Genomic DNA, 23,685 nt, shown 5'->3' with positions numbered 1-23,685 from the left:
AAATAATTTGCATTAATGCAATGGAAGTTTACAAGCATATGTTTTAAAGAATTACAGCTTTGCATTGCCATATTGACGAGGTCTACTGCCAAGAAAGGCACACATGTGCCTTTATTAAATTTGGCTATTGATATAAACTCATATACATGCAAATCTTTACCTAATTAAAACCTTGCCTGGAAGACGTTTAATAGCAGCTCCCTGAATTTGCATATCAAAACTGCATCCTCACAAGCACCAAACTAATGCTGCCTGCCACCCCGGCCTTGGGGTCTTGCTGTGACTTGACCCCAGTGCCCTAAGGAAGCTTTCCCTGCAACGGGAGTGTTCACATGGACACTCTCCCTCGTGGATAGTCTCCTCTTTAATAAACGGAGAGGTCGCACCGCCTCTGCCCGGACAACTCTATCTTCTTGGCTTTGTGGTGAGTGCAGAGAACCTGATACGTGAGATACCTGCTGGACCTTACAGCTGAACCAGGGGCTCCAGCGGGCTCCCAGGAGCCCCGCAAGGGACAAAGGCAGGGTTACCCCGCAGGGAGCTCCGCGTGGGGTGGAACCCGCCAAGGGTTCCGGAGCCGGGGGCAGGACACCGAGGCGTGACGCGACTGCAGGGCCACCGGGGGCTGCCGTGCGCGGGGCGGAGGCGCTGCGGGGCCATCGAGAGGCGCTGAGGGGCGGAGGCGCTGCGGGGCCACCGGGAGCAGCCACAGCCGCCGTGCGCGGGGCGGAGGCGCTGCGGGAGGCGCCGCGGGAGGGCGCGGCGGCCGCGGGAGGGCGCGGCGGGAGCGGCGCTGCGGGCGCTGCCGCAGAAGATGTCGGCGCGGCGGCCGTGGCCGTGCTGGCTGCTGCCGGCGCTGCTGTGCGGCGGCGCGGGGGGGTACGTGGTGGTCAGCTCGGTGTCGTGGCCGCTGCCCGAGGCGGGGGCGGCGGCGGACGAGCTGCACAGCTCCTCCACGGAGGAGGCGCTGCCCGCGCTGCTGGAGGAGGCGGGCGGCCTGTGGAAGCAGAGCTACCCGGCCTCGGCGTACCGCGAGGATGCGGCGCTGGGCCCGGGGCCGGCGGCGCGGCGGCCGGGGCAGGGGCAGGGCGCCGCCCCCTCCAGGATGTTCTCCTACCGGCGGGAGGGCGGCGCGGCGCCGGGCCGGGCCGGGACCGCCCGCTTCCTCGCCCGACACAACACCTGGGGCTTCGTGGCGACGCGGGCCGCCCGAGGAAAGGTACGGAGCCCGCGGCGGCCGCGGTAGCCGGTACCCGCCCCACCACGGAGCGGCGCAAACTTCGGAGGAGAGAGAAATCGTGCTCGGAGCTCAGGCAGGGAGGATGCACGCGAAAACCGCACCAGAGGGACACCTAAAATAGCAAAATCTCAAGGCCAGAAAGCAGAGCCGCATCGCAGGGTTTGGAAAGGGGCTGTTTCAGGAGGATGAGGAGGAGAAGGAGGAGAGCCTGCTGGGCTACCGCAAAATCTGCCCGTCCGTCCAGCTATACCAGCTTAAGGGAGGATTTCTCTGTCAGGAACAATAAACAAAATAGCTGGGCTGCTATTGGGGTCATTCTTTTCTTCAGCTTTAAAATATTTCCTTTTTTAAAGTGAAACGTTCGGATGAGACACAGCATCCAGTACCACTCAGACAAAAGGGGGGGAAAGAGAAATTAAAAAAAAATTAAAAATACATTCTTAACTTTCTGTTGAAAGTATTCACAGATTAATTAGCTTGTGATTTTAAATTAAATTTCAAAGCACGTAAGTCTTCAGGAAGCTCGGCTGAGTTAGTGGCAGTTAATGTTATTGTAAAATACAAAGTAACAGATTGACAAAAAGATACTACAAAATTAATTTGTAGGCAGACAGAAAAGGCCTGTAATTCTACATCAGCTTTTGGAAATCCTATTAAACCATATGATCGTAACTCTTGGTTTATGCTCTCACCAGAAACCCTCAGTGGAATTATAGCCATAATACAGTCTGCAGTTACCTGCCTCCAGACAGAACACAGAAGTAATACAGAAAAATCTGATTCATAATAAAATTTGAAATTTGGAGGGTGATGTTTGCTGCTTTGAATGCTGAACTATGCTGCCTGTGATCACAATTATTTTTGAGAATCCAGAGTAACATTAACCTTGCATGACAGACTGAATATTTTAAGCAATGGGAACACATCCTGCAATATTACTGAGAGCTTTTTTTTAAATCGTAACTCTTAATAATAAACAAGGATTTGTATTTTCTAAGTTATGGAATATCATTAAAGCATTATTTCTAAGGGAAGCCAACAAAGACCATTTATAAGCACTATAAGCATTAAAATTTTAAAGGCATATAAACATTAAAAATCAGAAAGCATGCTACCCAGGTAACAACATCATCCAGGATTTTCTTATTAACTATTGATATTTAATTTGATTTTGTTGTAAAAGATTTAATGTATTGACAGATAATTTTACTGTTTAACATTTAATAAACCATGATGAAAAAATATCTGAACACATGAAAAAAGGAGCAATTAACTGAATATCTGTCATTGCTATTTATAATGGGATGAAAAGCATAGTAAGAGTATATCATTCTGAAGCATATCAATGAGTGTCACTACTGGGCAAGGACATTTTTGCATGCATTATAACCACTGTGTGTACATAGGGCAGTGTATAGGAAAAATATTTTTGAAAACTTGGCTCCTTGGTGTCCCTTCTCTGCCATGAGAGGAGATGTTACTTTGGCTGGCTTGGTAGTTGAGACACCCTCCCCATCAGGAACTTGATGTTCCTGCCCAGGAAGCTGAGCTGATGTCCAGTTTGACTTCAAACACAACTCCAACTCAAATGCTTTCTTGTTTTTGCAAATCGATGCAATCACACTGCAAGTCAAAACCAAAAGAGGAGGCGCTATTAGAGTAAAAAGCAGGCTAAATAAGGCTCTGTATCCTTTTGGGTTTAAGGAAAGATACCAGCAGTGGTTTAGAATCAACATTTCCTGGCATGAATGGCAGCAAAAAAAGAAATTCATGCACTACACATTTTTTAATTTGGTAGTTCCTTTAAACTTAGTGTAAGAGAAAATGTTCCTGACAGTGTCATGGACAGGACTAGAGAGAAGCAATAGAAGAGAGATCTGTTTTCATAGAAGCATGATAGATCTAATTTAGAAGAAATGCTCTCATGATGATGGCAGAAAGTGGGAGCAATGGGGCTGGCTGTCCTCTCTGCTAGAGCCCTTGAGGGAATCCCCCCCTTGAGAACTGTCTATGTGCAAAGAAGTAACCAGCTGCTTATTTGGATTTTGCAGATCCAAGGTATGCCCTATGGGAACTGTTTACTTCTCAGCGATGGTCCCATCAATAACAGCACTGGAATCCCTTTCTTTTACGTGACACCAAAGGACAACACTGTGACAGACCTTCTGAAGAATCCCATGGCTTCTCTGACCCTTCCAGAGGCAGATGGAAATTTCTGCAGGTAACAGTTTTATCTGCCTCCTACCACCTTCAGTGAGAACAGAGACCTCAGAGCAGAATGCTGGGTCCCCACCTTCAATGTCTTGCATTTATTTTTGACTCTCACAATCAGCTACATTGGTTGGGGGTTTTTTGGATTTTTTTTCCCAGTAAATTCCCCTGGTAAAGCATAGTAGAGAAAAGAAGAGGTGTCACTGAAGTATATTGTAGCATCAACAGCTGGAGTGGCTTTCAGCTTGAACAATGACATACCTAAATTTTAATCTCTTCTTGGACGTGCCTACGTAAAATCTAGGTGTTCAAGATCCTATAATAGTCTATAGTTATCTAGCCAATAAAATACACAGAGTTTTAGAGGCTATCCAATTCACATCTTTGCTCTGCTGAAAACTCTGGTGGCCCTGCTAAATGCCTTGACAGGGCTCCAGCTCTCTGGGTTCTGTAAGAGGATCTCAGGCTCTATGACACTCTGTCTGATTTCCACCCCTTCAGAGAATATGATGGAATGTGATATCTTTGCAATTTCTTTACACCTTGTATATCACGAACAGTCAGTAAATGACCCCCCAAATAGAGAAATCCACATCTGAGGTTTAGCAGTCTACATCCAATCCCCAGTGCTTCTCTCCAGAGACAGCAGTGAGTTGACTTCTTCTTAATCATATTGTAGAATCTTAGATGGCCTGTGATAGTGGTCACAGGGGTTTTTGAAGGTAGAGACAAGAATGTTGACTCCATGTTCAGAAGGCTTGATTTATTATTTTATGATATATATATTACATTATAACTCTACCAAAAAGAAAAAGAGGGAAAGATTTCCTCAGAAGCTAGCTAACCTAAGAATAGAAAAGAATGAATAACAAAGATCTGTGTCTTGGACAGAGAGAGAGAGCCAGCTCTGCCATGAGTGGTCACTAAATCAAAACATCCACACGAGACCAATCACGGACCCACCTGTTGCATTCCACAGCAGCAGATAACCATTGTTTACATTTTGTCTCTGAGGCCTCTTAGCTTCTCAGAAGGAAAAATCCTAAAGAAAAGGATTTTCGCAAATTATGTCTGCGACAATGGCCCTTAAGGTTTCTTCCAACACAAGCCATTCTGTCATTCTAAGTCCAACCCCCAGCCACAGACAGGGACATTTTCCACTATGCCAGGTTGCTCAAAGCTGCATCCAGCCTGGCCTTGGGCACTTCCCAGGATGGAGCATCCACAGCTTCTCTGGACAACCTGCTCCAGGGTCCCATCACCCTCACAGCAAAGAATTATTTCCTAGCATCTAACCAAAACCTACTCACTCTCTTTTAGTTCAAATCCATTATCCCTACATGCCCTTGTGAGAAGTCCCTCCCCAGCTTCCTTGCAGGCTCCCTTTAGGTACTGGAAGTTTGCTTATAAGGTCTCCCTGGAGCCTTCTCCAGGCTGAACAACCCAAAATGCTCAGCCTGTGTTTGTAGGAGAGGTGCTCCAACCCTATGATCATCTTCATGGCCTCCTCTGGACTTGCTCTAACAGCTCCATTCCATTCTTTGCATATAATGAATAACTTCAGATCCCCAAAGCCTTACATGTATAAAATATATCTATGTAACCTCAAAGATGATTCAATTTCCCCCTCCATTTTTGTCTCCTTGAAAAAGACATATCTCTACTATATGTTTGTTTACAGTCAATCATGTGGCAAACTTGGCTGGGTCAGCCTTGTGTGAAGTGTTATTTACAAAGGCCTCTTTACATGACGAGGTACATGACACCGAAATTGTGTCAGACAGAACTCTGTTACCAAAGCAGGTCTTAGCTGACATTCCAAGCAGAGAGAGAGAGAAGTGGTAAGAACAGACTCCTTCAGAAAGAAATGGCATTAACAGTTTTTATTCCACCTTAAGGTCATCTTTGGGGAAGGAGAGGTTTTATCTTAAGACTAGATTTCCCCAGCTGAGGATTGCCTCATCCCACCTCTCAAGCCTGCTAGCTGAGAAGAACCCTGGGAAAAGCAGGGAATGGAAAATATAAAACATTACTGTTACCCTTATCTGTATTTGTGTTCAGAATATATTGTTTTCTAGAGAGTTATATGGTGGAAAAATGAAATGTTTCTTAGTCTGAAGCAGTACAAGTAATTTCAGGCTGACATCCTGTTCACAAGGAATAGAAATCATGGCTTCCTCTTACAATGTCAAACACCTAATAGGAAACTTCTATCACCAATATTTGTTAAGATAATTCAGTCTTGAATGCTTGAGGAGGTCAGTGAAGTTAACACTGGAATGGTTCTGCTTACTGCTAAATATTTTCATTAAATATTTTGGATTAAAAATTTAGAAAATAAACATATCCGTTCTTTCACTGAAGGCTTAACCGCACTTATTCCTGCTTTCTGAGTTTTTTCATTCATTCTAATAGTTAACTTACTATCCAGACCAAGTGCTTAAAAATGTATTTTAAGTCCTATGTCCTACTACCTAATGCCCTATTTTCAGAGGCACAAGACTCAGAGCAGCTTCCATCGATGATGTGGTAATGCTGAGCACTTCTGAAAACCACACACCCACTTAGGCACTTAAGTGTGGCCTTTGATCCCGAACTTTAAACAGCCACTCTTGAAAGTCTTTGCCTCTTATGGCTTAGCAACATCACTGTCCTATTTACCTGTTTGGGAAGTGCCAATTCACAACAAAAGAGAAATGCTGCATGATATTACAGAAATATGAAATCCGTATACACCGCAAACTTTGAGAATATTTATTCAATGTCTTTTTATTGCATCACTATTAATTTCCAAATCCCTACTCTTTTGATCAGTATGCCAGATATTTGCTGCTGCTTGTTTGCAGCCAGGGAAACCTGGATTCTGTCACCTGACTCTCCCGTCCCCTCTGCAGCCTAAGACTGGGCTCTCTGGTGAGAAGAGCTCTCTGGGCCAAGAAGCTAAACCTGGATTTCCAAAACAGCTTAGTCCAAACTAATTACCATTTGCCACATCCCTGCTCTCCCTCCCTACCACCAGTCATGTGCTACCCTGCCCCCCATCACTTCTGGGCTTTGCCTCAGCCTGAGCTGAAATGAAAATGTGAAGAAAGTTATCCTGACAGCAAGAATAAGTTTTTCTGCTGATCCTTCTTCTTTTCATCCTGTGGCCAGTACTGCTCCTGGCCTTGGAATCCCATCCCCACCCTCCAGCTGACCATATGGTGGGCCTATTTTTGCTCAGCAACCCAGTGGAAACCTCTTGTTTGTTTTTTTGGTTTTTTTTTTTCCTGGATGGGATTTCTACTGTCTTAGTGACTTGAATCAGCTCCTCAAGAGCCAGAGAAGAAAAAAGGAGAGGGTAAAGGAAAAGAGAAGGTGGTGAAAAATAGAATATTCTCACTTCAGCAGGTAACCGTACTCCAAAAATTGAGCTTACTACTGAATTGAGTACACAGGTTCAGAGTTTGATCACTGTCCCATGCATTATTTATTTTACCTTCAGTTTCTTTTTCATTATTTCTGAAGTTCTCATCTGGAACAGATGTTGGCTTGCATTAGTGCAAAGACAAGCAATACAGACAATGAAAAGCTGTGTCTTTACATGAGCTACAGTTTTTGTTTTTGATGGTATGAAAATGTGAGCAAGCTTCGAGGCTGTCTCTCAGCAAGGAAGGGTATAGGCAATGGACTTTGCCTTTCTTCTCTCCCCTTCCCCTGTAACCAGGGTCAGAAATTAATGTATGTATTAAACTAGGAAACCATGAGTGATTTTTGCATGTGAAAGCAGCACCCTCTGAAATGGCAGCCCAGCATAGCACCCCACTGTCACCCCTCTCAAAGGGCCTCTGTGGGCAATGTGACACTGAAGAAAACAGCAAGGTGTCCAGGCCCTACTGCCAGTGGCCAGTCCCCAGCTTCAGTGTGCACTTGACCAGCTGAGACAGACAGGCTGTGCCATGCAAACAGCACACAGCAGCCTCAGTGCAGAGCTTTATGTGATGGTTCAAGTTTGGTGCAGCAAAAGTCTTCTTTACTAGCACTGTATGAGAGGCAAGACCTTTCCCTCTGTGAGGCTTCAGGTCCTGCTAGTATTAAAATGGTATCTGTGAGGTCTTCTTTGCAAAGGTAAGTGTCATTCTTGTCAGACATTCTCTTCAATTGCATCAATAATTGTTTTGGTTTCAAAATAATTGTGTAAAATAGCTAAATGAGTAATATTCTATGTGAGAAAGTTCATGTCCTTGCATACTGGCAATGCATTTGTATCTTGTTTTCATGTGGAACTTCATTAGAATTCCATTATTAATCTACTCTGAGTTGCAAGAATCAAAATAAATGTGAGAGCTGATCGGTGCCTGTAGCCAATGCTCCTGGGAGTATTTGGCACTCTCCTGAAAAATGCTTCTGACCTATTGCATGAAAAAGAAATCTCTGGCCTTTAGAAAGAAAACATAGCTGACATTTCAATGTCTTCGTGTACCTAATGAGTTTCAAGTGACTTGTGTGCACCAATTTGATATTAAATTCATTTAGTAGCAAATTTCATTTGTTTTGTTTCAGAACAGACTCAAGTTCCAAACCCTGACAGTGAATATTTTCCCTTTCAAGGATGTGAGGAATACAGACTGGCCTTTATGGTGCTCCAGCCTCAATATTTAATCAGCTGGAGAGAAAATTTGAAAACCCTAAACTAATAAGAAAAATAACATTTAATATTGAAAGGAAGAGAGCTGTAATGCATCTGACTAGGCACTAATTGCAAGACATTTTAGTATTGCAGCTACAGTTTGGATTCCTCATCTCTGACCTAGAGATTTCCATTTCCCAGAGGGAGATGGGCTGCCCCTCTCTGAGGAGGCTCTGATGGCCAAGATAGAGACAGCATTTGTTAGTAACTACACAGCATTTTATCTGAAGGCTGATAAATGGATAATAGAAGCAAGAAAAATTAAATGGTTCAGGGCTATAAATAGACTGGTATGTCTAAGCCACTGACAAGCTGAAAAGATTGAGTTCCATTCGTGCAGCTTTCAGAGGGAGCAAGACCAAGCCCGACATTAAAGCATAGAGCAGCTATTGTTCTAAACACATTTCACAACACACAGGCTGCTCAGAGGATTCCTCTTTCCAAGTAAGCTCCTCAGTCTGCCTCATTACAGCTGCAGCCTGGAAAACAGGCAATTAATTTTAAACGTGTGTCACCTCCTTGACATCAGGTTCAGCACATTCACAGGGACACACTGCAGCTTTCTTAGAGAAGGAGCAGTTACATGGCTGCCATGAGCTGGCTTTCATACAAGGGAAAAGCAGCGAGTTTTGGAGTCAGTCCACCTTTGGTTTTTTTCCTGCTATTAGCTGAGGATGGTGTTTCAAATTCACACGGCAGACCATGAGTGATTTTCATGAATTCACATTCCCCTCCTGATTTATGATCTCCATCAGAGCCGTTTTACCCACCATGCTCATCTGGTGCTGGAAGTAGCAGATTGGCATGATCAGGCAGATGTCTTCAGTGGACATAAGCTGACTCTGTAGGTTTCCTAAATGCTGCATGGAAAATGTTGGCAGGAAGTGCGGAGCCACCAAGCCATGGGAAGAAAAGAGGAATTTTGTGGGTCTGGGTTCCTGCTGTGTGGTGGATCAGCAGCATGCACAAACATCCAACTTCATTCCCTGGGCAATCCTGGGGCACAATAAAGCTGCCATGGGTGGAAGGCACAGCCTTTGAGATGTCGTATGGCCGCTCAACATATAAGTCCTGCTAGGTTTGTAGATCCTGTTGTTAATACGAGGATTAATATAACAAAGAAATCTGGTACTGTACCTTCACACAATGAGAAATTATGCATGCAGAAGACAAAGGCTGAATCCAGACATCCATTATTTTTTGAGATCCACCTCCTGATTCTGTGGCACAGATATATTTCTAGTTCTGGTATTTATATTGGCCCTTTTTAGTCATATGCAAATAATTATGTCAGTAGTTGTTCCTGAAAAATCTATACTTAAAAAAATCTGTATTTCAAAAAAATTAAAAATGCATGTACCAAATTAGAAAGTCAAACATGAAACCTTCCATCATCATGACCCAATGCACACAATACAGCTCTAAATTACTGTTTTTCCCGTATTCTTAAATAACCAACTTCCTAAAATCCCTTTTCTAGTGAAATAGCGTTTCTCTGATTCTGTTTACAGAAATAGTTCATGCTGTGATTCTTTTTTTTTTCTGCACAAATTGTGTATGGTTAAACTATATAAAAGCTTCCTATCTGAAACACAGAGTTCAGCTGAAGAAATGCAGATGTTATTGTTAATGGAGAGAGGCAAACAGACTGGCTTCACATAACACATTGTAATTAAAACATTTTACAAAGTATTATCTTCTAGAAAGAATGAAATTATTTAAAACACATTAGCTATTATTAACATTATCACATTAAACACATTAACATATTAAAACACATATACTAGGAGCACAGGCTCACTTAGATGAATAGAATAGCCACTACACCAATACACTTTAGCTCCCTGACTTCAGTTTCAGAACAGAAGACTTCTTTCAAAAGCAAAGATATTCTAACTAACTTTGCTGGCTCCCAAACACGACTGTTAAGAGAAATTCTTGTGAAAATCAGAGCAGGGCAGATCTGCCTAGCTATATCCGGTTGAAGGCCAGCAACAGCTTTTCAGATTATGAAATTGCTTTCAGTGGAGATTTTGTTTGACGTTCATGCCATGCAGATTAGCAGCACCAATACATTCTTTCTGCTTCAGAGACTCTGGTAGTTAGTGGTGAACAAATGAAATGAATGAGAAGTGCAACTTGCTTTTCAAAATTAATCGCATTTATGAATCAAAATTATATGCACTTTACAGTAATTCTCTAAGGACTGAGTATTCCCTCCCTTCCTTTTTGTAGATTCTAGGGGACAAAAATCCTATGATGCATTTTATATAGCAGAAAATAACCGCCTTTTCACCTTGTGCCCAGTTTGAGGCCATGTGAAGAGGAGCCCGGTGCAGGGTGTGACAGAGTCACCTACCTTGCATCCATGGGAGGTGACAGGCATGAGCTGTGTCAGCAGCCAGTCCCCATCTCCTAATTACATAGGTTTTCACGACTGCTACCATTATAGGAGAGCTTAGATTGTGTGGAAGCAATCATTGCCCTTATGCCACTCATGAGCTGTGTACTCATGTGCTTTAAAGTAGGAAAAAATTTAGGGAAATTTCTGGGGCTTTCTTCTTGGATTTCTGTCTCTTCTTTTCTGCAATAGGAGAAAGCTCTCTCTTTCCCAACTTCTTTTCTCTTCAACTCTGAAGAAGTAGAAGGATAAGAACAGTGATTTCTCACATGGCAGTGAGAAATGTGTTCAGGGGACATATGTGTATCCTCCCAGGGAGGATGGAAGGTCTTGTTTCACTGGGGAGTGGAGGAGAAGTATGTCAGCCCCTTTGTGGGAAAAGAAGTCTGGGAAAGAAGAAAAAGAGAAGGATTCCTCTGCATAGACCCCTGCTTCCACACCCAGACTGGAATAGCACTTAACCCTCCTGCCTTTCTCCTGCCAGTTCCACTTCTTGGAAGTACCTGGCTTTCCTTCCCAAGTGCCTTCTAAACTCTTAATTTGCTTTTCCTGTTGATCTGTGGCAGATCAGTGCCACCTTACTAATGGATTGCAGAGGCTGAGAATGAAGATAATACTCAGGGATACTTTGGTCAGTGTTGTGGTGTGTTTTTAGCTTCCGGGTTCCTTCCTCAGGTGTGCCAATATTCCCTTCTCCCTTCCCCCTCGCCCCTTGCTGAGTGTGCCCTGTCAATCAGGTTTAACATTCCAGCAAGGCGTCGTGTGGTTGGTCATGCTCCTCAGGCCTGGGGGACATTGGACCGTATAGGTGTCCCTAGTCTCTTGAGACCCTGCCCCTTTCACCTGGTTGGTAGCTCACCTGTCCCCTCCCCTTCCCCTGTCCCTGAGCTTAAAAGGTTAATCAGACCATGCGGCCTCCATTCTGGTGGAGCAGTTGCCCCGGTTCAGACCTCTGTAACCATGGAATAAACATCTGGACATTCAACCCTCCAGCGGAATCCTCTCCTTTCTCTCTTCACCATCGCCAGAAGCTCTCTCTTCTGAGGTAAACAGAGTTCCTGACAAGCCTGGACTTGTTCAGTGCCCTGCTGCAATCTCCAGCAGCCAAGGTATCTCTGGGGTGAGTTACACCACAGTGCTGCCTTTGGCCCAGCAGCGAGGGTCAGAACTAGCCCAGGCACCATCTAACTGGTAATATTGGGATTCATATTCCAATAGGTCAGAAACCAGGAGACAGACCACCATCAGTCAAAGCAGAGATCTCAACTGTGAAAGGGAATGCTAACCAATTCCCAACATCATCGTCTTATGTGCCAATATAACCACAGTTCATAACACCTAGACCTGGATAGTTGCTGCATAAAAACCTTCTAATTAAACTCCAAGAGATGGCTAGTGTAGTAAACAATTTAATGAGTAGGTGGCACTCTTTACTCTGAGCCACTCTTGAACCAGGACCCAGAAATTGCAGAAGTGTTACACAGTAAAATAAGTGGGACACGGTCATTAGCAGTGTGCTCTGCAGCATTGCATTTCTGTTGGGAAATACTTTTTACTTGGATGCAGGCCTCTCCTTAAGCTCAGTAAAGCTGGCACCTTTATAGGTGATATCTTCTCACACACTTGGAAGAAAACTGCCTGGACTGGGTCAAACTCTGCCTACCTACTTTGCTCACTGTAAGCAGAGGAACAGCAACAATCAATTCTTCTGTCTTCACAGATCAGATGAAATCTCTTAATGCCCTGTTTTCTCATAAAATGCATAAGCTGAATCTTCTTCCATTTTAATCTGCCTTCCTAATTTTTTGCAATAAAGCCTATGTATTTGAAATAAGCATGAAAAAAAGAATATGTTCTCTATTGCTTGGTTTTGTTTCACAGTTACCTGCTTTCTCTTTCCCTCAGTTCATATTTTACTATGGCATTCATGAAGTCCTCTCTATGGAGACAGAGGGCTTGATTCTGGTAAAGACAAACCACTTGAGAAACCACCTTGGGTTTCCTCAACAGAGCAACAGTGTCACCATCTCTACCCCTGACTCTGCCTCCCCCTCACACCCAGTCAGCAGCACACAAACATTACAAAAAGCTGCTCCTCTGCATCTACTTGTTCTGGTGCCAGCAAAGATGAGAGGAACTCAGGAACTGAGAGCTGAATATGTATTTATACAGAGGCAAGAAATGTCTATTAAATGCATGATTTGACCTCTACAAATGAAAATGAGGAATGTTTTAAGTAAATTATTTATTATCTTTAGTAAAAATATGACATAAATCCCTGACTATATCACCTTGCTCCAAGGAAGCAAATCCTGCATTTGTATTAGTTGCACTGGCAACACTGAAAACTGAAGACCCATTCACAACATTTAGAAATGGTAGCTGTAAGTTTAGTGGGTTTTGATGGTTTAAGAAGTATAAAAGTAATCAAACATCATTAGGGAAATACTATGCCAAAAAAAGAAATGCAGAAGCAGATTAACTTCAGAATATGAAGGGTTTCTTTGAAAAAGAAAATACTAATGCTAATGTCAGATTAGAATACAAGGTTCCAAGATTTCCTGAAACAAAAAACCTATGATAAGAGGCAGAACTGAAGGCAAAACCAAGAAAGCAATAACAATGTGCTGAACTCAGATGTATCATTGCCCTGTTCAGCTCTTCCAAAACTTCACCTAACACAATCTCAACAAATAATTTGTTTGAGTCTTTTTCCAGAAAAACAATTTTCCAGAATATTATTCCAGAAAAACAATTTTCCAGAATATTATTCCAATATGCAAAATTCAGTTTGAATAATTTTTACTGGGAAGATAGTATTATGTGTGTCAATTAGTGTAGCACCTTCATGAGAATGTACAGAAAACTGTAAACAAGAAGAAGCCAGGGTGGAAAAAATCAAAACATTAAAAAAAACCTATTCAAGCTATGGATGCACAGTGTGTGGGCTTTGTTGCCAGCCAAATATGTGGAGAGCAGGTTTTCATGTCAGTTGTGGAAGAGTCACATCAGACACTAGTCCTATTAGGCAAAACTTTCTCAGCAAAGGCAGGCAGTGTTCACTGCTTAACCACAGCTACATCAGCTCTATTGCCTACTCAAAATCAAATACTATGCTTTCAGAATAAACAGGGACTTGCACAAAAACACCAAATAATTGTAATTTGAGTAGGTCAGATGAAAACTTCTCATTGCTCCTGATTACATCCAAAATCACCTCAATCTGCTCTGTGAAACACAGACATCTTTTTATAACAATCTCTTTCAATCTCTTTTTAAGTAATTAACCATGTATTACCTAGGAGCTGTGTGCAAGAAGGACACTTGCAAATATTCCTGCTTTTCCTGGCTCTTCAGTTGTTTTATGATACTGTTTGGCTGTGGAGGAAATTGTATTATATATCCAAATGCACAGTTGTTTTAAAGCAATTTTCTGAACTCAATTTATGAATACATAAACATATGCAGAGGGCTTTGGATACAGTAATAGGATTAAGCATAAAAGATAACAATAGATCAGGAGATTGCTTCAAATGGACTTGAACACCTCACCATCTAGGGCAAGAGCGTGAATGTGCACTGCCCTGGCTGCTGGACACACAGACCCTCAGCTGACACCCTCTGTGTGTGGGATTGGCTCCTTTCTCTTCAGCTGTATTCACTGTGTTTGCCCTAATTTGTGTTTTGGTGGGTGAGCATCTCACAGGGCCATGGATGCTGGGCAGCCACACAACACCCAAAGCCCATAGAAAAGAAACCCCAGGAGCTATGGGTATCCCTGGGGCATGGAGCTGTGTTCCTTAGGGAACCCCAGGAGCTATGGGTGTTCCTGGGGCATGGAGCTGTGCTCCTTAGGGAACCCCAGGAGCTATGGGTGTCCCTGGGGCATGGAGCTGTGCTCCTTAGGGAACCCCAGGAGCAATGGGTGTCCCTGGAGCTGTGTTCCTTAGGGACAGAGCACTTTCAGGACACTGGAACCCAGACATGAAGTGACATCAGCAGGCAGTAGGAGTCAGTGCTGAGGATCTATGGTGTACCAAGGTAATCATGTAGACAAGTTTGTACTCTACATACACACTGATAGAAATAAACCCAAGTGCCTGGGCAGAGAATGCAGATTTTTGAGTTCTCAGAACATCACTTTTATAACTTAAAAGATTTTACTAGAGAAAATTAGACCATTATAAGTTGATGTGGACAGAAAGTTTGAGCCTGATCTTTAGCCTTGACCCTTCCTCCCATCAGTAAGCATAGGAGAGGAAAACAAGTGGAATTTGTCCAAAAGTTGTTAAACCAAAAATCCCCTTCAGACAACTGCTGCTCCAGACTGAACATGTCGCTGAAATGGTGTCCCTGAGATGATGTGACTGCAAATGGCACTTTGGGGCTCAGGCTGCAGACAGTGGCAAGTGTTTACCGGACATAGTCAAGTATCAATCAGCCTCCTGTACTTCCTTATATATCTCTGTTCATGACCCTCTTTAGAAAAGCAGCTATTTTATCTAGTGAGCTACACAGTCTCTCATAACCATCTGTGGAGAATCTGCAGATGTTAAATTAGCTGCAGGAGGATGCCCATATGTTTCCTGCATACACTAGACACACATTGAGAAATATAACCAAAAATGAAGCCATTGCAGATTGCACACACTTAAGGCTAAAGAGCTCAAGCCAAGATCTTGAAGTAAAAATGTACATGGATGAGATGTAATTTACTGTGATTAAGACACAGCAAAGAAGAAATGCAGTTTTCATTTTCTAATGTAGTTTCTTGGGCTGATATGGGAACATGGTTCCCTGAGACACTGAGCAGTCTCAAACTGCTGGCAACAGGACTTTGGGCTGCTCAGTATTTGCCAGGATCAAGCCTTTGCATTCATTTCATACACTATTTCTTTTGCAATTGATAGATTTACTTATGATTTATATCCTTGTATTGTATATGTCAGAGTCAGCAATTGCATTGCAGTTACTAATGGGAGTTATTTATTATTACTATATATACAAAGAGCCAAAAAGTAACAAGTACCTTCCCCGGCTTGGTCTGAAGGCAATTGGAGAACTTTTCTATTTGGTATAAACCACTTGAAAAATGGGTAAAAAATGAACAAGGATCGATTTTCTAGGATAAGCACAATGAAAAGGCCTTATGTTTTACATATAGATACACATATTCATACTGTTTTCTGTAGGCATAGACACAGACTAACCATCTTACTACTTCTCAGAATCCTGAATACAGATCTGTACATCTGCCTGGGAATACTGCCATTTTCACATTTTTTTACAATCCAATATATACTAATCCAATATTTGTGAGCATAAATTAAGATTAATCAACTATCTACAGCAGAACTATGTGTCAGTCGAGTGTTCCTTCCAGACTTCCCCCCTCCACCAAACAGTATAGCTGGGAGTAGAGAAGACCCTCAAGGCTTGACAAAGCTTTTTATATGTGAGCAGGAGTCCACACTTCTCCAAAAACCCTTAGAAATTCAAGCAAGCTGTTACTCATGAGCAATTTTCTCTGTGCACAGAAAAAACGTGATTGATCCAGAGGATCCAAGGTGCGCCAGGCTGACTCTCACAGGACAGATGGTCACGGTGCCTCCAGAGGAAGTAGAATTTGCCAAGCAAGCAATGTTTTCCAGGTCTGTATCTAACATGCACGTAGAAGAGTGCAACCCATGGGTTTGAGACAAATACACAAATGTGGCCTTTTGGTACAGAAAATCTGAGAAATAACAAGCCTGACCTTTGCTTTGGGGCCATGAATCATTCTGGCTTCTGCGTGGCTTGGAATGACAGACCTTTTAACTCTTGAGGAAATTAAATATGGAAATGCAGTTAGTTAGTGTTGGACTCTGGTAAGGCATACATTTTCTAATCTGGGGATTATGAAGATATGTCACTGGTTCCAAGGAGAGATTCCATAATTCTATGGTGTATTTGTTATCTTTAAAGATTCTACCCCACTTTATGACAGGTAGTGGACTCAGAGACAGAGCAGAGGTCTGCTGCCTTTGGGTTCACAAACATTTTCAGGGTAGAGCTTACAAGTTTAATTACATCTCCTAATGTCCTAGCTGTTTCAAAGCCATAGCACTGACTGAACAGTCTTCTTTGAACAGATGCAAGCACAACCCAGATGTGTAGCACACAGACAGGGTGTGCTCCCATGCGCTTCAGTGGGTTTCTAGAATTACAGCGTGAAAAGCCTAAACCTTACCTGGAGCACACACCATCCACACAGGCTGCCAGGGATTGTCCTCCAGGTGCACCTTGCCTGGTCAGTCAAATACTGCTGGGAAACTGGGATGAGCTTGGATCCAAAACAGCCCAGAGATGATATTCCTTCTGACCTACAGGATGGGGTCAGGGTGGGACTCTGTCAGTGTGTGCCACCAATAGCAAAAATGGGACCATGAACAGATGGAGCCATATTGACACACAAGCCTTCTTTACAAACTTCACAGGAATTAGATTTCCATGTGATCCAGAGTCTACCAGCGCCTCAGCAGAGGATGCTCTGCTGTCAGGGTGCAAGAGTCAGAATGATAAAGTGAGGGCTGTTGGGGCACATCCAGTGCCAGCAGCATCTGATGCCACTTACCAGCCCCAGAATCATAGGTGCTCAAAGGGACAACTCAGAAAATGGTAGGAAACACCATTTTCCCAATGAGAGGGAAACCAAGAGGTTGCCAAACCAAGCACCTCTGCTGAAGGGTCCTCTGCAGGAGCAGAGGGCAGTGAGCCAACCCTGCCCAGACTTGCAACACTTCCCACCCATGTTCCTGTGAACACTGACTTGAACTGTGGTATCCACTGTGCATCACTGCTGAGCTTCCCACAGCTACACCTGCTGGGGTTTGGGGAGCAGACATCTGCACCCAGTCAGGGAGAATCTGTGTGACCTAGCTGTAAGGGAGACCAGAGAAATGAGAGAAAAATACAGGATGAGAAGGCTGTCAGAGGTGACAGCTTGCAGAGACAATGCTCTGCCCAGTTTTATTAGCCCTCCCTCTGAACCACAATTGCTACCAAAGATGTAGTATTTTCAGGATGCTCTTTCCTTCAAACAGATACAAGCACAACCCTGACATACATTCAAAGAGTCTTCTCTAACTATTTTTCACTTACTCAGAGACCAAACAACACCTATCTTCAGAGATAGGGTTCTGCAGTGGGGGAAGGTGGTGATGGCTGGCTGCCTGTGTGGCAGTTCTCCCCCTGACTGGGGTGAGGAAAATCATAAAGCTTACATCAAGGAAGGGCCAAAAAGATGAATGGTGGTTCTCATATCTCAGGTTTCACTCTAGATGAGCACACCAGGCTGAAGAAAAAAGCAGACTATGCATATGCTTTGGCACATCTTCTAATATTTTTTTTGCTTTTCTTTGTCCCTCCAGGCACCCAGTGATAAGAAAGTGGCCTCGTAGCTATGAGTGGTTCTTCATGAAAATGAACATTGAACACATCTGGCTTCAAAGCTGGTATGGAGAAGTTTCTCCCATTGCAGTAGAAGAGTATTTAAAAGCGGTTCCAAATAAAGGATGATTGAATGGGCTTTGAGATAAAAATCTCCTGAGTTTCCTTTCCAAACACTTTTAAAATTTCATGGTAGATGGTTTCTTTACAGTGAAATTTTTCTTCTTCTCCCAAAAGGCTTTAAAATAGCCCTGTGTCACATGGAGTGGAGTGAAAATAAATCAACACAGACTTTCAAATTATAAAGGAGAGGTGGATATTAGCCCTACCCTGCAATGTACAGACTTGTCATTTCAAGCAGGCAATGCGTCATCTGAAATGCTGTTTTTAAAATGCCTTGTATCTGTTTGTTTTGACTTCTATTGCTGTGCACCCACAGGGAAACTACACTATGTGCTAAATATAATGTTCTGAATTGCAGAAAATGCAAATTGCCTACTCAGAACCCTCTATGCATTGTGGAGGTATTACTGTTGCTTGGTCTCTCTTGATTTGTAAGTACTATAAGAGAAATTTAATAGCTGCAAATTTAGGTATTTAAGTTTAAAAACAAATTATTTGCTAAAGCTGTCCTCATTTACTAACTTCACTTTTCTATGTGTGCTTTTCCCTAATTAGATAATTTGATGTTTCACTTGGAAATTGAGTAAAACTTCTCTCTTTAGCAGAAAAAATGCAATCAGTTCAAAAAACACAGCTCCATATAACTTGTCTCTGACACAAAGCTGGTTAAACGCATTAAAGGCCAAAATCAAATCAGCCCCACAAGGATTTTCTCAATACAAGTATAAACATTCTCCTAAGAAGAATTTAAGTAAATGTTCTCAGCTAGCCTGTTCCTGTTGAGACAGGGAAAGTATTTTTAATAGCCTGTAGTCCCAATTCTTTTTTGCCTCCCTGCTCCAGCCACTGCTTTATTTTTAACTGGCTTGTGCAACTGATTTTTTGTAAGCCCTCACTATCTCACTGAGGGGTGGAGTCTGTTCCTTAACTCTGTTTCCTCACCAAGATTTAAAGGGCTCATTCATGCATTTATTTTTTAAAGAAGCCCAAAGTTGGTAGGTATTTCAGGTCATGAAAACTGCGTTCTTGGTGTGGAAAGTGCAAACTTTGTTGCAAACACATTATGTGTGGGCTTCTCATGTGGTAATACTAAAAGAGTTCAAAGGTATTTTAATCACTGTCAGCTCTTTCTCTAGATGTCCTCCTGGTAAACTTATTCTGCAGTTCGTAAGAATACGTTCGTAAACGTATTCTGCAGTTTGAAAATTATGTGGCTGCTCTCCCTGTTACATTAAGAAGGAGACACATTGAGATGGGGTTTATGTGCCTGTAGGAAAGGTCTTCCAGTATCCTTGGGAGAGCACCTGAGCTCTGGTCATCAACCTGCACCACATCTGGGCTGGGGAGGAGCCTGGGTGAGTGCCCTGATCTTGTACAGGTTAATCCCTGGGCAGAGCTCAGAGGCAGCTGCATGAGCTATGATCAGCTGGAAGCCAATTAAGTGTAGCTGAGCTTATTTTGGCTCGGGCATGGAGAGAGAGACAGTCATTCCCAGAAGAGCTGGGCACCATGCTGGTGTAACTGTGAGAGGCCCCAGAGTGCCCAACTTAGCCCTAGGGCGAGTCCCAGCCCCCCAGCTATCACTACTATTCCTCATACTCTGTAAGAAGCCAAGGCAAATGAGGGGGGAAACCTTGTTTAGGCACTCACTAAGGCTTTTTTATTCTTGTCTCATTGCCAGAGACTTTGTTAGCTGTGCAGATCTTTTGCCGAGGTAATTACACAAAAGGAGGAAGTGTCCTGCCTGAATCTATTTCCTTTTTTTTTTTTTTTTTGGCAGATGAGCTGCATTTTCACATTTGAGTTCACCCCTTAATCTTGCATTGTGTACTACTGAAGCAAGATGGCCTGTTCTATACAGATTTATAGAATACCATCAAGTGAAAACCTCCTTGATTCCTATAATTTTGCCATGGAGATCTTTGTCCACTATGGATTTGATGACTTTGTCCATTAGGATTAATGGGATTTTAAAACTGTGTTCAACAGGAAGAATACCAGTCCTTGTAGGAGAATTTCAGAGGTGTAACATTCCTGTAAAAGCATAATTACATATTTCCTTATCCCAGTTCACTACTATTCCCAGAGAAACCTGAAACCCCCATTCTGCCCGCCTAAATACACACAGATTAAGCAAATCCAGAGTACGATCTTAATGTTTAAACAAGCTGAAGAAGTGAGGAAGAATTTTAGAAGTGCTACTGTTACTATACTCTCAATTTCCCATTCACATCCCCTGGCAACAGTGACATGGTCCTATGTCCTATCCATTACCTCATTAACAAGCCCTGAAGCAGTAAGGGGTTGTGTCAAGAAGGTTAGAAGAGCTTTAATAGTTTAAGAAGTCAGTGTGTACTAAAAAAGGTTTTGAATTTACAACACACTGCTTGTTATAGGCTGCCTCCCTGCACACACAGATTAATTGGAGTCGCTTCTGTATTGTAAAATGACACATTCATCAAGATGATTTTCTGTATGGACCTGCTGTGAGGCTCTTGACAGAACCTTAAAAAATGAAATGCTTGTGACATGTAATGTGACAAAGGGGCCTCATGCCTTATATCACCTGTTCTCATTTCATGTTTCTTTAACCCAAGGAATAACTACCATGTGAGTCCTTGAAAGTCTGTAGAAATTCATAGAAATTCATCAAAAATACAACCTGCAGATTTTGAGTGGAATTACAGACCAAAAAAAAAGGGTGGTGACAGTAGTTTATTTGAGCTTTATATTATTATTTATAGGCTAGTTTTAACTTTTCTTCAAACAGACAAATGTTTCAAATAATATTGGTCATCATGTGGTAAGTAATGTTTATTGAAGCTTTTAACTCAGAGTTGTATCTCAAATACCACAGTAAAAATTTCCTTAAGACTGTAGAGTCTGATTTTGCTTCAGCTCAATATCAATAATCTCATTTATTTATTGATCTTTAATTATTGGCTCAAACAAGCATTTTTTTTAAGTCTTGACAAGCTCTTCTGTATTTATTAAGCATTTCAACTAGCTGATGTGTAATTTCCATGTGTTCTGTATTTTCCTTATTTCTATAGCTTCCCCAAAAAAAAGGCTGTGCAACATGGTTAAAATTTTACCTGTGGTATTAGAATATTTAAAAGATGTATTTAGTAATTTCTGTATACTTGAAAAAAGAAAAATGATGTTGAAAAGTTGAGTTCTCACTTCTTGCTAATTTGGGCAAAAGAAATGCAGGTACATGATTTAGGCACAGCTATTTTGAACTGGTGTTCTTATTTAATCAAAGAATGTTGTTTCTGATGAAATTTTCATCACTTCAGTGATTGAAATGCCACCTGTCTCATTTCTGGATGTGTATTACAATTTGCAATGTACTTTGATTTCTAAAAATATTGAAAGTTGTTAACAAAATGGCCATGAAGAAATGTAAATAAAACAAATTTCAAAACAGAAACTGTATAAGAATATTCTTCAGTATAGCATTTGCCAGAGTAACCCACATTGTGCAAACAATCATTACAATTTCTGTCTGATCTGAACATCTGGTTTGGTTTTTTCTCCCTGAGTTTTCCTGGACCAAGTTAATTTCTCTCAAAATTTTTGTGGGAACTGAGACTCCAATCTGCCTTTTCTCTGGGGAGAAAAGTCTAGTCAAGCACCTTTTATCGTTCCTTCACCTTCTCATTTATTGTGTTCTTTGCTTTCACTGTGGCACTTAAATGTCACTCTTAAAGTTCACTCTTCTTTTTTGCATGTAGGAACTGAGCACTCATCTCTTCGGTGTGCATTAATAGTGTTTTGGAAGTTTCCTCAGTGCTATTTCTCCCCTTGCCAGCCCAGCTCTTACAAGTTCTTGTTACAGCTTGTTCTCTCCACTTTCCTCTGATGCGTTTTCTTAAGCCAAGTCTGACAATTTACCTTCTCATCTTGTTTTCCCATACCATCTCCTTTCAACAAAATTCAAGCTCTCATACTAAAATTCACATCCAATAAAGAATAGAATAGAATAGAATAGAATAGAATAGAATAGAATAGAATAGAATAGAAGCCTATGTTAGGATCAAATAACAGCCTGTGTTTCCTATTTATACTTTAAATCTTTCTCTTGCCACTAGTTGGACTGCATTTACTGTAAGAACTGTGACCACAGTTCCCTCCCCTACACAAATCTCAGTCAACACCAGCTTCTTATTTCCAGTAATCTGTATTTTTAAAAGAACACTTCCTGCAGCTGGTTTCTTCCTTTTTACTTACCGTTTTTACATTTAACCCATTTCTGGAGTGATGTTGATTCTGACTAAACTATGTCTTTAATTTACTTACAAAAAACCAACCAAACAAAAATCAAAACAAAACAAAAAATCAACAAACCCCAACCAAACCCTAATTTGAACATTTTTGGAATCACTGAAGTACTTTGAGATTTTAATCTTCTTTTTGCTAAATACTGAATTTGTGCTTCTTCCAAATTGTGTTGCTTGTCATCGTTCAATAAAGTTCACCTTTTACCTGCCTTTTCACTGCTACCACCTCCACATGCCCTCTCCCATCTAACATCTTGCTAGATGCTCCTGTTTCCTTCTCCTCTTTTCCCTAACTTTTTACATTAACTCTAATTTTTCTATCTTCTTCCCTCAGCTTCTAAGTTCTCTACAGCCCATTCCACATTACTTTGTCTGCTCAGTCTCGTCTGTCTTCTTGATTTTGCTACTTTAATCTTCTTGTCACTATGATCAGTGCCTTTGGAGAGGATCCTAACACTGACAAGTCTTATTTTGGGAGAATGCTAGAGAGCAGCTTCAAGGAATACTTTGGGTTTGAAGGTATTTGTTTCTTTGTTGGTTGAAACACTGCCTCTGGAACAAAAATGGGAACGTATTGGCCTTGATGCTGACACATAAAAGGGCAGTTCATCAAGCTCGTGGGTTTTCCCTGTTATATCTTCTGCACAAAGTATTCCAGGCTCTATTAGGCCCTGCCTGTGTCAGCACCCACAACATATAATCATGATTAGGAAGGACATCAACAAAGTTTGACAATGTTGTTCAACAACATAGGTAACAGTGCAGGAGCACACAACTGTTGTCTTCTGAAGGAAAACAACCATTCAAAAAAGGCTGGTAGTTGGTGGAAACAAGTGATTCGTTTTAAAAGCTGGGAAAAGATACAGATGTGTTCCATGAAAAAAAGAGGGGAGACTCTGTGTTTATTCAAGAAGAGGTGTATGTCAAATACTTCTATTTAAGGGAAAAAAAGTCCATAGAAAGATCATGTTTATTCGGTACCTTAATACCTTAGTTGTACTTTTTCCTCCAGACACGGTACAGACCCCGTCACCATTTTTCATGGCGCTGGAACTTATGTTCATTTCCCTCAGCACGGGCACTGTGTGTATCTGACCGCGCGTAGCTCCGTTCCCTTTCCCCTGCATGTCTGTGCACCGCTGTGTTCTTTGCTGGCTTCCGGCCACCTCTTGTTCCCTTATGTCCTTGCTTCTGGCGCTCCAGCCTCCCTCCACGCCTCAGGAAGCCATGCTGCACCCTCGAACAGGGCGAGGTGTGCCCCGGAGGGTGCGGTGGTGACTCATGTAGCTTGACGCGTGTGTCACTGCCGGGGCTGCTGTGCAGGACTCGG

The 23,685-nt window shown here is 42.2% G+C and overlaps 1 protein-coding gene across 2 annotated transcripts; it reads left to right on the top strand.

Annotated features, from left to right (window-relative positions):
* The first annotated feature begins 585 nt into the window (after positions 1-585).
* On the top strand, positions 586-20,809 carry CREG2 (cellular repressor of E1A stimulated genes 2). Of its 2 annotated transcripts, XM_074535802.1 has the most exons (5): positions 586-1,219; positions 3,292-3,461; positions 16,059-16,172; positions 17,931-18,014; positions 19,853-20,809. In XM_074535802.1, coding segments are annotated over exons 1-5 (774 nt in total). In that variant the 5' UTR covers positions 586-814; the 3' UTR covers positions 19,854-20,809. The 2 variants fall into 2 exon arrangements, with proteins under 2 accessions (XP_074391903.1, XP_005486495.2); XM_005486438.4 differs by lacking the exon at positions 19,853-20,809 and having other exon boundaries at positions 608-1,219; positions 17,931-19,065.
* Positions 20,810-23,685: the final 2,876 nt, after the last annotated feature.

This window comes from Zonotrichia albicollis, chromosome 2, assembly GCF_047830755.1.
Source record: "Zonotrichia albicollis isolate bZonAlb1 chromosome 2, bZonAlb1.hap1, whole genome shotgun sequence".
NCBI lineage: Eukaryota > Metazoa > Chordata > Aves > Passeriformes > Passerellidae > Zonotrichia > Zonotrichia albicollis.
Note: the sequence above shows the minus strand (reverse complement) of the source record. Positions and strands in the feature narration are given on the sequence as shown.